At 50.7% G+C, this 10415-nt stretch overlaps 1 protein-coding gene across 4 annotated transcripts in view; it reads left to right on the top strand.

Annotated features, from left to right (window-relative positions):
- Window positions 1-524: 524 nt before the first annotated feature.
- Window positions 525-10415, top strand: part of LOC110310445 (keratin, type II cytoskeletal 5) — a 24160-nt gene continuing 14269 nt past the window's right edge. The window contains exons 1-9 of one of the 4 annotated variants that reach the window (XM_021183418.1): window positions 525-1429; window positions 1960-2174; window positions 2901-2961; window positions 3069-3164; window positions 3287-3451; window positions 3822-3947; window positions 4363-4583; window positions 5314-5348; window positions 5741-6404. In XM_021183418.1, the coding sequence (XP_021039077.1) occupies window positions 893-1429; window positions 1960-2174; window positions 2901-2961; window positions 3069-3164; window positions 3287-3451; window positions 3822-3947; window positions 4363-4583; window positions 5314-5348; window positions 5741-6039 (1755 nt within the window). In that variant the 5' untranslated portion in view covers window positions 525-892 and the 3' untranslated portion in view covers window positions 6040-6404. Of the gene's footprint in view, window positions 1430-1959; window positions 2175-2900; window positions 2962-3068; window positions 3165-3286; window positions 3458-3821; window positions 3948-4362; window positions 4584-5313; window positions 5349-5740; window positions 6405-10415 lie in introns of those variants that run through there. The other 3 variants (XM_021183419.2, XM_029470069.1, XM_021183421.2) reach the window with 3 other exon arrangements.

The following is a 10415-nucleotide window of genomic DNA, read 5'->3' as shown; positions in this document are numbered from 1 at the left end:
CTCCCCAGGACAAAGAAACATCAAAAGCAAAACAAAAAGCTGAATTAGAAGGGACCGGGAAGGACTGGACCTGGTCTTAAAGCGAATAGTGTACAGCCTGGGTCAGGAGACCCACATCCTCTGTTTTGTTTGTTTGTTTGTATTTTTGTTTTTTTTTTTAAGCCTGGGGCTTGAGGAAGCCTTTCTGGTCTGAATCTTGCCCAGTTTTGTCTTGGGTGAATGGACCACTCTTAAAGAAAGCATTGCACGGCGAAGGACTCAATTCTACTTCTCTCTCTGGAATATACCCAAGAAAAGAAGCCGTGGGTCACCTTGCCAAGAGCTCAGGTCTCTGCAGCACCCACCACACAGCCCAGCATGAGACGAACAGGTCATTGTTAAGTAGGTGACCTGCTCTGCCCCACAGATGGACAGGAACCCCAAAGCTGTGCTGGCAAAGCAGCATGAACCAGACTGATCATGTCACTGATTCTTGCTAATGTTTGCTATGACAGTGGCCAGAGACAAATAGCCCTTATGTCCTGGCATCCTTCTAGGCTACACACAGAGCCCAGATCTGGGGTGATGAGAGACCCCCTCAACACACTGCTAGGACACCAGCGCTGTAAGGAAAGGTTATTCCTAACTGAGCAGAGCCTGCTGGGAGCAGCATTTACACCCCACACCACCGTGCAGGTGTGCTGGGTGAGCTCACAGCTGCCCCCCAGGCATGCCCAGCCCACTAATCATTCACAGCTCGACAGCTCCTCTGCCCAACCCACTTCTAAGGGGATAAAAGGGGACCTCAAATCTCCTAAGTTACAGAGCCACCCACAGCGTCCTGTTGAACGCCGACCTCTCGAGCACCTCCCCGCCACCAGCACCCAGTGTTCTTGCTCCTCCAGGAACCATCATGTCTCGCCAGTCCAGTGTGTCCTTCCGAACTGGGGGCAGCCGCTCTTTCAGCGCCTCCTCTGCCATCACCCCATCTGTCTCTCGTACGAGCTTCAGCTCGGTGTCCCGCAGTGGTGGTGGTGGTGGTGGCAGGATCAGCCTTGGGGGTGCTTGTGGAGCCGGGGGCTATGGCAGTCGGAGCCTGTACAATGTGGGGGGCTCCAAAAGGATATCCTACAGTTCTGGCGGAGGCAGCTTCAGGAATCAATTTGGTGCTGGTGGCTTTGGCTTTGGAGGAGGAGCCGGCAGTGGATTTGGTTTTGGTGGTGGAGCTGGTAGTGGCTTTGGCTTCGGTGGTGGAGCTGGCTTTGGTGGTGGCTATGGGGGAGCTGGCTTCCCGGTGTGCCCACCTGGAGGCATCCAAGAGGTCACCATCAACCAGAACCTCCTCACCCCCCTGAACCTGCAAATCGACCCCACCATCCAGCGGGTCAGGACTGAGGAGAGGGAGCAGATCAAGACCCTCAACAACAAGTTTGCCTCCTTCATTGACAAGGTGAGACATGGTCCTCCCTAGAGCAGACTGTGTGTCTACAGGGAATGCTGAACAGAGGTGGAGGGAAGAGGCTTCAGTCTCAGCTCAGATACTGCCTGTGTTGCTAGTTGATGCTCTGTCCTGGTTTGTGTTCCTCTTCAGTTAGACTGGCATCTAGAAATCAGGGTCAAAGCTCCTCTCCTCCAGAGGTTACCCCATAAGGGTGTCTGATCCCAGTGGACTGAGATGATCTAAGGACTCACATAACAGGATTGTAGCGAGGCCTAAGTGTCTATAGAACAGTCTAAGAGGGTTTTCAGCCCCAGTGAATAATCAGATCACATTTCATCCACCTACCACTGGGCTGGCTGTCCCCTATCTTTCCTAAAAGGATGATGTTGGGAGCATCAGTGCCGATTGTCCCTCACAGGTCACAAGCCAGGCACTGAACACAAGATTTGGTGGGACAGCATGTGACAGGTGGCACACTAATGAAAATACCACAGAAGCCTCAAACCCAAACCTTTCCCCCTCCCACTCGGCCCCTCCAGGTGCGGTTCCTGGAGCAGCAGAACAAGGTCCTGGACACCAAGTGGGCCCTGCTGCAGGAGCAGGGCACCAAGACCATAAAGCAGAACCTGGATCCGTTGTTTGAACAGTACATTAACAACCTCCGTAGACAGCTGGACGGGGTCCTGGGGGAGAGGGGCCGCCTGGACTCAGAGCTGAGGAACATGCAGGACCTGGTGGAGGACTACAAGAACAAGTGAGCTGTGATGGGGAAAGAGGTGTCAGGGTCTTCATTGTGCCAGATATGCCCCATAGCCAGACTGAGGCCTCTGTCTTCTCCACAGGCTAGCAGCATGCATTACACCACTAAGAATAGCTCCAAGTCTGTCCAGAGAGTCCCAGCCCCAGGCTCAGGACCCTCTATAAAGCATTTACCCACCCACCCAAGTAGCAGCGTGTGCCCCTAGTGCCACCTGGAACCCTCACCCTCTGAGGCTTTCTTCCCAGTGCCCTCAAAAACACACAGCACTGTGTTTGATAGTTTCCGGGAGCTGATGGCAGAATCCCCCTGCCTGGTGGCTCCAAGAATTCCTTTAGCTGCATAAATCAGATACTGATTAAAGGGGCTGCCAGTGTTTTGTTTCTTGGCTCCTGTGTTTGATGGTGCTGGAGAGTGAACTCAGGAATGTGTGAATGCTAAGCAAGTGCTCTCCCACAAGCTATGCCTCCACTCCTGCAGGATTATGGGTGAAACAGGAGAATAGCAGTGATGCTGGAATGAGCTTTTGGCAGGCAGCTTCAGAAAAGGCAGCTTGTACAGGGGCTGGGGGCTTACCCAGGGCTCATGGTGTCCCATACTTGTCTGCCTTTGAGATGTGAGCAAGCCTCTTTCTAGTGTGAACGCTTGCTCACAGTGACTGCACAGATATCCTTTTCTGACCCTTGACCTCTGACTCATCCTTCCTGTCCCTTTGACCACCAGGTATGAGGATGAGATCAACAAGCGTACCACGGCTGAGAATGAGTTTGTGATGTTGAAGAAGGTGGGTGTGGTGAAGGGAAAGCAGCAGCCCTGGGCTGTGCTCTCTTGGAGGTGGAGCCATTTGAGGTAGGTGCATGTCAGTCCACGCCAACCATCTGTGTTCCTTAGGATGTGGACGCTGCCTACATGAACAAGGTGGAGCTGGAGGCCAGGGTCGATGCCCTGATGGACGAGATCAACTTCATGAAGATGTTCTTTGATGCGGTGAGCAATTAACCCAAATTTCCCCTGTGGGTATTTTATTATGACACAATAGATGGGAAGTTTGAACGAAACTCACGTGTTAAATAAAAGAATCAGATGACTAACTTCAAGGGTCCCCGTAGGAGCTGTCCCAGATGCAGACACACGTCTCTGACACCTCTGTGGTCCTGTCCATGGACAACAACCGCAACCTCGACCTGGACAGCATCATCGCTGAGGTCAAGGCCCAGTACGAGGACATCGCCAACCGCAGCCGAACAGAGGCTGAGTCCTGGTACCAGACCAAGGTAGGTGCTTGCTTGAGTGAATATCTCTGAGAGAGAAGATGCACCTGCATAGGGCTGTCCAGGATTCCAGACCATAGCAATGCTAAGGGAAGGACTCTCGAGGCTACTGAGGCCTCACGGGATAGGTTGCAGGAGGAGCCAGCTATCTATTTCCACAAAGTCCAGGGACTGGAGGAAATTTCATGTCAGTAGCTTTAGCAAAACCAAGACTCTCAAGAAGTTACTTAAGAACAGCCCTTTCTTGAAAAAGCCCAAATCAGCCCCAGACCCCAGGGGATTCCACTACCTCCTGGCAGTTCCTGCCTGTGCACCTGGGAAAGAGCATCCATCCCACCTTAACTATGTCCTCCCTCTCTTGTGGTGGCTAAAGTATGAGGAGCTGCAACAGACAGCTGGCCGCCATGGTGATGACCTTCGAAACACCAAGCACGAGATCTCTGAGATGAACCGGATGATCCAGAGGCTGAGATCTGAAATTGACAACGTCAAGAAGCAGGTAGGGAGGAGTTAAAAGAGGACAAAGGAGGGCCCATTTGATACACACATACACACACACACACACACACACCACACCACACATATACAACACACACTAACACACTCACACACCACACATATACAACACACACACACACTAACACACTCACACACCACACATATACCACCCCCCCCCACAAACATAAACACACTCTCACACACACCACACCACACATATACCACACACACACACACACTCACCCGCCCCCACAGCTGTGATAATTCACAATGTTGCCATATTCCACCACTCACACTAGATACTGAGTTCTTTCTAGGTCTCCCCGTTTGGTACATCTGACTTAGAATCTCAGAAAAGGGTAGTGTGGGTCAGTTCAGCTACCCACGTGTCCCCATTGCTCCCTTTCTCTCTGCAGTGTGCCAACCTCCAGAACGCCATTGCTGAAGCTGAGCAGCGTGGGGAGCTGGCTCTCAAAGATGCCAGAAACAAGCTGACAGAGCTGGAGGAGGCCCTGCAGAAGGCCAAGCAGGACATGGCCAGGCTGCTGCGCGAGTACCAGGAGCTCATGAACACCAAGCTGGCCCTGGACGTGGAGATCGCCACCTACAGGAAGCTGCTGGAGGGCGAGGAGTGCAGGTGAGGGCCGTAGCGTGCTTGAGGTGGCCTCCAGAATGTAGAGTTTGTTGAGGAATGACAGATACACATGCAAACGGCTGAACGTTCTCCCATTTCACTCTGACATGTGGGCATACCTTGGGCCTTGACTGGCGTCTTTGGCTTACTGCCCATTTCACGTGCTTGGACACTGTCCTCCTCAAATAACTAAGATGTGTCCTGCACCATGTCCCCTGTCTGCTTTTGCCCACATTCTTTTCCAGACCTGCCGTCTCCATCACACCCACCTTTACCCCTCCTCCATCTTCCTCATTCTCCTGGAACATCTTTCTCAGGGAAGCTCTTGCTGACCTGGTCTCACAATCTCTGGGCTCTCCATCCAGCAACTGCATGGTCTTCACTCTTCTGGCACAGGCAATGGTAGCTGCGAGGCATCCCCGTCTGGCTTGAGGTCTCACAGGGAATGCAGGATCCTAGGAGGCAAACCCTGCTCTGCACACATTCATATGTGCCAGTGCTCACTCCAGATTTCCATAAACTGGGCGAGAGACGATGAAGATTAGGTTGTTACTCTGACAGTCTAGCTCTGGGCCACATCGTTGTCTTTGGGCTGACCTTCCAGAGAGCATGTTCTTTGCTTCACTGCCGTGTGATCCACCCTAACCATGACAGTGACAGTCGTGCTATTTGTGTGTGTGTGTGTGTGTGTGTAAACAATTTTTCACTCTTACCCCACCTTTCTGCCTTTCAGGCTGAGTGGGGAAGGAGTTGGACCAGTCAACATCTGTAAGTAACTTCCGAGTGTCAACTCAGAACCCTGCTGTCTCTAGATAACAGACATTCCCCATCACAATAAATGAATATCAGATAGTTCAAAGTGAGCAGTGGAAGGACAGAACACAGGCAGGGGCATGAGACCGTGGAGCTCCTACCATGTGCATACACATTGGATCTTGTCCTAAACCCTTACCTCTACAAAGTACCTGGCTCCCTGCCTTGCCTCTTGGGTCATCAGTTTTCTGTCAGGGACCCCAAATGAATAATTTAATTCTCCTGGCCCATTCTGCTACTTTGTGAAAAAGGCCAGGTATACACTATTTCCCAGGTGGGATCAAACATGTTAGCTGTGTGGGATAAATATGACAGACCCACCTCACTCATCTCTCTCTTTTCCACAGCCGTCGTCACAAACAGTGTCTCTTCTGGCTACGGAGGAGGCAGCAGCATTGGTGTTGGCAGTGGCTTTGGCGGTGCCCTTGGCAGCGGCCTTGGCAGCGGCTTTGCTGGTGGCCTTGGCCCACGCTTCACCAGGGGCGGTGGGGGTCTTGGTTTGGGTAGCGGGCTAAGTGTGGGGGGCTCTGGCTTCAGTGCAGGCAGCAGTCAAGGAGGCATGAGCTTCGGCAGTGGTGGTGGCAGCGGCTCTAGTGTCAAATTTGTCTCCACCACCTCCTCCTCCCGGAGGAGCTTCAAGAGCTAAGAAGAGCCTGCTGCAAGACCCTGGTCCTCACGGGCAGCCCCAGGCCCACAGAGACTGCTTCTTTTAGGCAGTCCCCCAGGCCACGTTTTCTTTTTCTGGAGAGTAGTCTAGACCACGCCTGCTGCAGAATCACATGCTTTGGTTCCCGGAAGGGAATGAATCCCAACCTCTGGCCTCCCCATGGCTCAGTTCTACATTTGTGTTGCATGTCAGCACCTATACATGTTCTTTGGTGACCCAGACCCCAAAATGTTGCAGAATGTAAGTCACCAAAGCAGAACCCCACCCTACCTGGATACCCACCTAAATTCTGTCCTGGTTCTGACTTCCTCCAGAATGTGTCCAATAAAATGCTTTTATAATAAGCCCCCGAGTGGAATGGCTTCTCTCTAGGTCTACAACCATCCTAGAAACTCCTCAAGGTGGGACTGGTCCAGGTGTGCTTGGCTTCTTTAATGATTTCCAGGGAGGATGGGGGTGAAAATGAGGGGAGGATAGAAGGAGGGAGGATGAGGGGAGGGAAGATGAGGGGAGGGAGGATAAGGGGAGTGTGGGGAGAGGAAGGAGGAAGGTGAAGGAGAATGGGGAAGGATGGGGGAGGGAGAATAGGGAGGGAGGCTGGGGGAGTGGGGTAAGATGGGGGAGTGGAGGGAGGATGAGAGGAGGGAGGATGGGGAGGATGGTGAGGATAGGGGAGGATGGTGAGAATGGGGGAGGGAGGAAGGGGAGGGAGAATGGGAGGCAGGATTGGGGAAGGATGGGAGGGCTATGGAGAGTGACATTATAGGCTGTCTACAGGACAGAGGTAGTCAAGGAAGCTGCAGAAGCTCAGATAGTGAGGCAGTCTCTGCAGGGCACGAGGGGCAGTGTCCACTGAACCATACATGGGTAGATCTTAGAGCCCTCTGTTGAAGAAGGGGGCTATTTAAGGTAGGTTGATCGATAAGAAACAGATAAACGGGCTTAAACAAAATGGGCAAATGGACTTAATTAAGGCTGGTAAATGTAGACTCTTATGACACAAATCTCCAAAGGTGTCAAAGATGCTGGGCTTTTTTTTTAAGACCACCAAGACCAAGAGGGTCAATGCACTTCTTGTTAGCATCCATATCCTTCATAGTTCACCAAGTGATGTCGTGTTTTACCCGGGAAGGCAGGACCTCTGTGTGGGACGTTGGCACTTCCTCTTTATGTGAGCGTCCTTGCATTTATGCCTGAGTGTCTGTATAAAAGGGGTCTGTCTCTTCAAGGATGTCTGGGAAGCCATGTTGTGACTCTTCTGAGGAGAAGACTGTTAAAATAGGTACAGGGTACTATGAACCAAACTTGTGAGCAGTGCCGATCGGCTGAATCAGCACTTTGAGCAATGCCAGTTGCACTGATTTTATTGCTATGAGCTCAAGGCTGTGGAACTCCATGGTGCAGCACAATTCCTGTTTTCCTAGGATGAACAGAGGCCCAGCTGGGTTATGTGGAGTTATGGGGAAAACCATCTCTTCCTAAGTTGATCCCATGAAGCTGACCTCTGAACATTGGCTTTTCCAATTTACACTGAGGCAGCTATTTTAACTTTGAAAGGAAGGCCTGGTGGAGTCCAGTTCTTTTAACGAAGTTTGTGGATGTCAAAGACTTAGTCTGTTGACTCAGACCAGTGTGTTTTAAGGGACGATGTGACTGCAGGACATTAGGAATCAGTACTTCTGAGGCAGGCTACTTCTTGTTTGGATTCAGTTGCTATAATCCCCAAGGGTACAGGGGTATCCTACTTTTGTCTAGTAGGACCCTCACATAGAAGTTTAATTGAAGATCCAACAATGGACTAAAGTCATGAAGGTCTGTCATCTGGAGTATTTCAGCAGATGTGGATATAATTTATAACCAGTGAGGTAAAGGCTTAAGAAAGCCAGTCGGCACACCTTTTGATCTTTTTGCAGTGTAAATTATTTTATAGCTGCTGGGATTTCTACTTATATAAAATTGTGAGATCTTGTTTCACTATTCTGCCCCCCCCCCCAATTTCAACTCCACCCCCTCCCCAACTCTCAATTTCAACTCATTTCCCTCCCTTCTTTCCTGTTTGTGGATGTGCTGTGGCAAGACTGGAATCTTCATGTTGATCTACATCTTTCTCTGGAAAGGCCCATATCATTTTTACCAGGCTGAGGGGCTGCTGCCACAGAAATAATTGTGTGATCCCTTGGTTTGCTTCTGTAGCCCCGAGGAAAATTTTCTCTTACTTTCCTCAGAGGCTGAGAAACACTAGTAGCCGCCAATGAATGTTATAGGGCCTGCTGGAGCGTGGCATCAGCATGATATGTAGTAGTCACTCTAGGCCACCACCCGATGGGACCGTTTACTGAAAGGTTTATAAGTCCTTTGTTCCATATTAGGAAGGTTGCGCCAGCCTGAGACATACAACCAACAGCCATGGGGTGAGGGATGGTCCACCGAGCTTCACATCAGTCCTGTTTTACAGTAGAACCAGCAAACAGAGTTTGGTATGGGTGGGGCATGTAGATGGTTTTGGACTGGGACATAGAACTCAAAGATATTTTAATGAGAGACCCAACCCTACAAGCCTGCTCTTAAGCAGCAATGACTCTGTCTTGTGATTCAGATCAGTGAGATCTATAAAGTGGAACTTACAAACGTAACCCAGAGCAACAGAGATCCACGTGTAAAGCCTGCCACTCGCACAATGTGCAGCTCCAGCTCACCAAGGCCTCACAGCAGCTTGAAGAGCACACTGCAAGCTGACACAGAGCCAGGTTGCAAGCCACAGCAAGAGACAGAAGACCATCATGGTGGGGAATGACAGTCAAGGAGGGAAAGTCACCGTCCCCACCCTGAAGACCGTCCTGAACCCTTTTAGCATCTAGACCCTTGCCCACCTGTGATATCCATGGGAATTTACTCAAAGCTGAACACAGGAAAGGTGACAACAGTTCTTCCTTACTCAGAGGAGAACTGAGCCATCAGAGCCAATCCGCTGTCTCTCAGATGGGAGAGACAGATGATGGCAGAGAAGTCCAGTTTGCTGGGACCTACCAGGAGAAAGATCAAACCTCTACTGGACAGACCGCAGAGTGGCTCCAGGGATGGGAAGCAGCCATGCTTTAGTGAGTTTTGCCTCTAGGGGCTCTACCAAGTCTGTGTAGAGAAGACTGGAGAAGAATCCCCTCTCACTTCCAGCAGGGGGAGTGGAAACTGTTTTGAATCAGCTAGAGTTCTGTTCTTACCTGCCTGCCCCTCTCTGGAGCTCTGGACAAAAGATTCAGCCACAATGGATTGTTTTTCTGTAATGGGATGGCCCAGATAGGCTCTTCAGGAGGCAGGGCATGGCTATGAAGCCTTCCATTAGTGTTCTCTGGAATGAGACTGTAATTATAGAACCCAGCAAAACAGAAAGGAGAAAAAAAGAGGACGGGGTGCTCAGGAGAAAATGGACAGAAGATGCTAGAACTCTGGTCGTGAGAATATGAAGCTATAGAAAGTGTGACACTCAGTGGGACTGGACTGAGCACAAGCAGGCATCCTAGCAAGGAATAATGGGCAATGACCACATAAGTAACTTCTTCAAAGAACGTCTTCACTCCGGGTCAGGAAGAAAGTGGAGCGCGATAGTCGATATTGGAAGAAGCAAAGCCCACTAATCCAGAAATTCTGTTTGTCTGTTGGTTGGTTTTTTTGAGCTCTGGCTACACAGAGAGTTCAAGAATCCTGGAACTCACTCTGTAGACCAAGCTGGCCTGTAACTCAGAGATCTGTCGGCCTCTGCCTCCGGAGTGCTGGAATTAAAGGCGTGTGCCACTGCTGCCTGGCTGAAGTTCTGTAATTGTTTTAAACCTTCTCTACAAAAGTGAAGGTCAGTCAGGCTTGGTGGCTCACACTTATAATTCCATCACTAAAAAGATTCATGGAGGAGGATTGCAAATTTGAAGCCACCCATGGCAAGTTCAGGGCCTGCTCGGGCAACTTGATAAGACCCTGTCTCAAAATTGGAGAATGCTTTTTGAAATGCTGGGGATGTAGTTCAGAGGTAAAGCACCTGCTTAATGTGTACAAGTCCTGGGTTCAATCCCCTCAGGGGACGGGGGAGGGAGGGCGGAGACGGAGTGCAGAGAGTCAGAGACAAGGAGACAGAGACAGAGAGGCAGAGAACCAGAGAAAGAGACAGAGAGACAGTACAGAGAGACAGAGAGCCAGTGCAGAGACAGAGACAGAGAGACAGAGAAAGAGACAGAGAACCAGAGAAAGAGACAGAGAGACAGTACAGAGAGACAGAGAGACAGAGAAAGAGACAGAGAGACAGAGAAAGAGACAGAGAGCCAGAGAAAGAGACAGAGAGACAGTACAGAGAGACAGAGAGACAGAGA

The sequence above is a fragment of the Mus caroli genome, chromosome 15 (genome assembly GCF_900094665.2).
Source record: "Mus caroli chromosome 15, CAROLI_EIJ_v1.1, whole genome shotgun sequence".
In the NCBI taxonomy this organism is placed as follows: Eukaryota; Metazoa; Chordata; class Mammalia; order Rodentia; family Muridae; genus Mus; species Mus caroli.
Note: the sequence above shows the minus strand (reverse complement) of the source record. Positions and strands in the feature narration are given on the sequence as shown.